Source organism: Parus major, chromosome 27 (genome assembly GCF_001522545.3).
Source record: "Parus major isolate Abel chromosome 27, Parus_major1.1, whole genome shotgun sequence".
Lineage (NCBI taxonomy): Eukaryota > Metazoa > Chordata > Aves > Passeriformes > Paridae > Parus > Parus major.
Window position 1 is genome coordinate 2,479,386 of NC_031796.1, and position 5,240 is coordinate 2,484,625.

Genomic DNA, 5,240 nt, shown 5'->3' on the forward strand with positions numbered 1-5,240 from the left:
GGATGGGCCCGGGCAGGGTCACCACCACAGGCGAGGGCTGGATGGCCACGGTGGAGTCCTGGCACTGCCTGACACAGGGCTCGTTGCAGCTGTTGGCCAGCGGGGTGGGGCCGCAGGGCTGGCAGGGCCGGCACGGGGTGTAGCAGGACATGGCTTGGGGCTGCAGATGCACCTGTGAGACAGGGAAGGGGGAAGCAGAGAACACAGAGTGGGTGAGGATCAACCTGTCACCCCACAATGGGAGACCAAAGTCCTGAACTAGAGATAAGCCTTGGGGGTTGTATAGAGAGACCCACAGGCTTCTCTTGTCCTCAGAGGAGCTCTGCCAAGAGCTACCTAAGGAAGATCCATATCTGGTCCATAACTCTGAAAACACCTCAGACAAGCATCAGCCTTTCCCTGTGTTACACCTTAGCCCTCTTCCTATTTCTATATTACAAGAATGCATATGGGACAAAAAAGCATCTGTAGACTGAGAAATCCCATGGGAAGAGGGGAAAGATGAGAAAAAGCTTCAGACTCACCTTGTTCTCAAGGAGATGGAGGTGAGAGGAGTGAATGAGAGAGTGAGAAGGGCTCATTTTTATACTTCTCCTGCAATGCCCCAGGCCTTCAGTCACTGCACAAGGACAGTAATTTTCCTACAGACTCACCTCAAAGCAAAACATTCTATCCAATGGCACAGATTGTGGTTTGGTTTCCATTTTTGCTGCCATTTCATTTCCTCATTTCTGACATTCCCAATAAGTCATGGAGGCTTCTATCATGTAAGGGGATGAGAAGTCCAAAGATTTCTTGTGCAGGAACACACCAGTATGGGCAGGAATCAAGTCTCAAGTTGACCCATGTGGAGTTCTTTGCTTTCTTACTGCCTGAGGGAAGTGTTGACTCTTGGAACAGTACCTACTCTTCACCCTCTCTTCACCCCATGATGCACTTTGGCTGCACCCTTTGCACCCTGACCTGGGGGGATACAGAAATCCTGCCACACATTGTCAATTCTGAGAACCCTGAGCTGTGGCAGTGCTGCCAAGCAGGTCAGGATGAGGGCAATGGCCTTTTGGGCTGCCTGGAGCTTTGGGTCTGGGCACAGCCCAGTTCTTGAAGATGAATTTTCAGAGTTATGGATGGAGCTGCCCTTGCTGGAAGGGAATTCAGCCCTGCCTGGGACAAAGCCTGCAGACATCACATACTCCTGACTTGGTCTGACACCAATATTAGAAGGTGACTCACCATGGCTCAGGAGAGTCTCACTTTGGAGATTTGCCTACTGAAGGCATTCCCTTGTCCTCCTGAGACGCGTCCCAGCTGCCTCCATGTCTGCAGGGCAGGGAAGTGCATCAGTCCTTGGTGTAGTTTGAAAGCTGGTTTTGCATCCAGGGCTTTTCTGAGCACATCTCCTCCCTGAGCAGTGCATGTTGGATTTTGTAGGGATTTTCTCTCTCACCTTTCCATATCAAGACAAGTCTGACCGGCCTGTCATTCCCTGACTCCTCTTCCATGCCTCTCTTGAAGACATGACACTCACTGGCTTTCTTCCACTTCTCAGATGCATTCTGTGGTCACTGTCACCAAAGTGAATCTCTCAAAGGGAGTTGAGAAAGGCTTTGTACTGACACCAGTGAACACATAACATCAATTCACATACACTCATTTGAGGCCAGTGTTTTTGAATGCTCCCCCATCAGATTCTGTTCTGCTTGGGGAATTTTTTTCTGCTCCAGTTGTTCCAAGGAGTACCAGGAACTTCAGTTCCTGACAGCAATTCCTGATGGTAAAAACCAAGGACAGGAACATTTGAGGATGTCCAACTTTCCTGTACCCTCTGCCCTCAGGGAAGCTGCCATGTTGAATACTGTGGCTGCCTGTGTTCAAGGCTCCCTTTATTGATGGTCTGTTTGCAGGAGACCTTCTTATTGCCCCTCCATGTGCTTTGCCTGATTCAACTCCAGGTGGGCTTTGGCTATCCTAACCCCTGGTAAACATCCATTCCAGAGCAAAGGGCTTCAAGAGAAAAAGAGCTGAAACATTGGCACAGCCAGGGTGCCTGGAGATGCCACAGCTTGTGACCCTTGCAGAGAGAAGACGAAGAGGGAAAAGAGAGAAGCAAGTGAAATGTCTGTAAAAAGTGGACTATTTGGATACCCTCTGACATGTGCAGGGTGAGATAAGGCCTCTTCCCACAAGGTATGTTGCAAAGAGCTGTTTTTCACTGCCCTAAACCAACATTCCCTCCCTTCATCCAGCACTTGGGTCATGTGCTCTCACTGACATGGCTCTGCCTGGGATATCCTTTGGCTTCTCATCACAGAACATGAAAGGATCCTACAATGCAGGGCAGGAATGTCAGAAATGAGGAAATAAAATGGCAGTGCAGTTGTAAACAAAATGTGAATCGCTGACACTTTGTGGGATATATTTCTTTGAAGATGAGTCTGTTGAAAAATTATTGCCCTTCTGCAGGACTATGGGCCTGGGGCAATAAAAGAGCTGTATAAAAGCAGTCTCTTCTCCTCACTCGCACATTCATTTCACTCACCTCCATCTCTTTGGAACAAGGTGAGTTTAAAGCCAATTCTCCATTTTATCCTCCACTGGGATTTCTCAGCACATACCTCTGACTTGGTCCTGTGTGAGATCTTGCAGATGCTTTTTGTGAGAGGAGGAAAGAAGTGGGAGGTGTGTGACTGCAGGGTCTCAGCAGAAGTATTGCCCCAGTTTTGGGCAGGTTGAGCACATCCCTGGGCTTGAGCACTTGGTGGGGTTTGTGTGTGAGGGAAAGAGCCCATGAGCCTCCAGAAACAGCCTTCAGCTCTCATTCCCAGCTCAAGCCTTCTCTCCCACATGGTGAGGTGACAGATCCTTACACACTCTGTGTGATTCACTTTCTTCTTCCCTCTGTCCAGGTGCATCTGCAGCCCCAAGACATGTCCTGCTACACCCCGTGCCGGCCCTGCCAGCCCTGCGGCCCCACCCCGCTGGCCAACAGCTGCAACGAGCCCTGTGTCAGGCAGTGCCAGGACTCCACCGTGGCCATCCAGCCCTCGCCCGTGGTGGTGACCCTGCCCGGGCCCATCCTCAGCTCCTTCCCACAGAACACCGCCGTGGGATCCTCCACCTCGGCTGCTGTTGGCAGCATCCTCAGCTCTCAGGGAGTGCCCATCAGCTCCGGGGGCTTTGGCCTCTCAGGCTTGGGCAGTGGCCTCTGTGGCACGAGGTGCCTCCCCTGCTGAAGCTGCTCCCTGCACTGTGGCCTCCACCTGGATCCCCCTCTTTTCCCTCTTTTGACTCATTAAATTCTGCTGCATCCCAGCCCACGCCTTTGTGTCATCCTTTGCCCTGCAGACACTCTCCCAAGGCAGAGAGGGTGTCCCAGGGGTGTTTGTGGGAGGGGGTTGTTGGGGCTGGTTTTGCACTGGCTGTCAACACAGGCTGGCATTGGGTGGGCTCAGTGTGCACACAGTGACCCTCTGGGTTGTGAGTTTCTCTGCCTCTTGGGGTCAGGATAGGATTTCCCTGCCTTGTCCAGGGACAAACATCCACTCTGTTTACACTTCTTTTCCTTTCCTTTCTCAGCTCAACACTGTGACACAAGTACTCAGCAGTGAATGTGTTACTGACCAGACAGAGGCACTGGATTCCCATCAGTCTCCAGTAGACCCCATGGATCTGAAAGGTTTCTGAAAGGGAGGGACACAGTGCATTGTGCTGCCTTCTCACAGACCCATATTATCAGGGGATCACAGAATGGGTTTTGTTGAAAGAGATTCTTAAGGACCATTCAGTCCAACCCTGCTGCCATGGACAGTATGTCAGCTCCAGCCAGCCTGTTCCAGTTTAGAATTCCTGCTCCTTGTCCAATCACTTGACATAATGTCTCTCTCCATCTTCCTCACACCGCCCCTAGATGCACTGAAAGGGTCCCCCAGATCCTGCTCTTCTCCTGACTGAGAAACCTCAACTGGTCCAGCTGCCCTTCAGAGCAGGGGTGATGCTCTGTGTGACCATTGTTGCAGCCCTTCTCTGCAGGGCAGCTCTCCTTCCACCCACCCCACAGTCCCTATTGACTTCTGAGACTGCCCCAAAGCAGTGCCAGGACCTTGCACTTGGCTTTGTTGAAGTTCCTGAGTTCCATGTGGGACAATTCCTCAAGTCTGCCAAGATCCCCGTGGATTTAAACCCTCCCATCTAGTGCAGCTGATGCTGCCCTCAGCCTCTTGCCATTGCTGAGAGTCACAAATGATTAAGGTTGGAAAAGACCTCCAAGATCATCACCTTGACAAAATACCCCTGTGGTCAATAAAGCACATCACAAAGTGCTCTGAGGGTGCACCCAATACCATTGTCCCTGTCACTGATGCTCACAGACACCAAGGGCTGTGAGCAGCACCCTGGGCTGTGTGAGCAGGAGTGGAACCAGGAGATGAGTGGCAGTGGTGATGCTGCTCTGCTCAGCACTCGCCTGGTGCCATGCCCTGTGCTGGGGACAGGCTGTAATGCAAGAACCACCAGGACCAAGTGGAGAGAGTTTGGTGCAGGGTGGCCAGCATGGGGAGGAGGTGAGAGCACTTGGCTGGAGGGAAAGAGGCTGAAGGCTCAGGGAGTGTAGGGAAGGCCCATTGCTGAGTGTAGGGAAGAGAATGCTTTAGGGGAGACCAAAAATCATCTTTCTTGTCATTATGTTCGTGGAAGAGCATCGGGCCATGCTCTCCAGCCCCAGGTCAGTAGAGAGAATTAGAAAACAGAGTTACCTATTGCATGATTAAGAATATTTCAATTGAGCCTGAGTTAACACCCTGTGAACAACCATCCCCAACAATCCCCTCCCACAACCAGCCCTGAGCTACACCTCTCTTTCTCAGCATGTTGGGAGAGGAATAAATGAGAGGAAAACGTGAGCTGCGATGCAAAAGAACTTTATTGAGTCAAAACAGGAAATTTATGTCAATGCAAGCTGAGATGCCAATGCAGAGAGCACCAGGGACCAACAACAGTCTGTTGTTTTCCAAGGTGTGTTTTCCAAGCAGGAACCCACACAGGGGTGGAGCCATCAAGTCCTCCCCAGGATGGCTGTGTGGGGCTCACAGCCCAGGGGAGCACAAGGGAGCAGGGACACAGGAGGGAAAGGAGAGAGAGGCAGAGGGCAGAGGCAGGGATGGGCTGTGCTTCCCAAGAGCCCAGGCTGGCCCCGTCCTTCTGCAAGGGCTGCTGGGCTTGCTCAGCCCCTCAGGAAGCAACAA

General features: G+C 51.8%; 1 protein-coding gene across 1 annotated transcript; it reads left to right on the forward strand.

Annotated features, from left to right (window-relative positions):
* The first annotated feature begins 2,894 nt into the window (after positions 1–2,894).
* LOC107215231 (feather keratin 1-like) lies at positions 2,895–3,233 on the forward strand. Its single transcript, XM_033520085.1, has one exon. It carries the CDS (start codon positions 2,928–2,930, stop codon positions 3,231–3,233), a length of 306 nt encoding a protein of 101 aa, XP_033375976.1. The 5' UTR covers positions 2,895–2,927.
* Positions 3,234–5,240: the final 2,007 nt, after the last annotated feature.

Coding starts and splice junctions, on each gene's coding strand:
- LOC107215231 (XM_033520085.1), top strand. CDS start 2,928: ATGTCCTGCTACACCCCGTGCCGGCCCTGCCAGCCCTGCGGCCCCACC.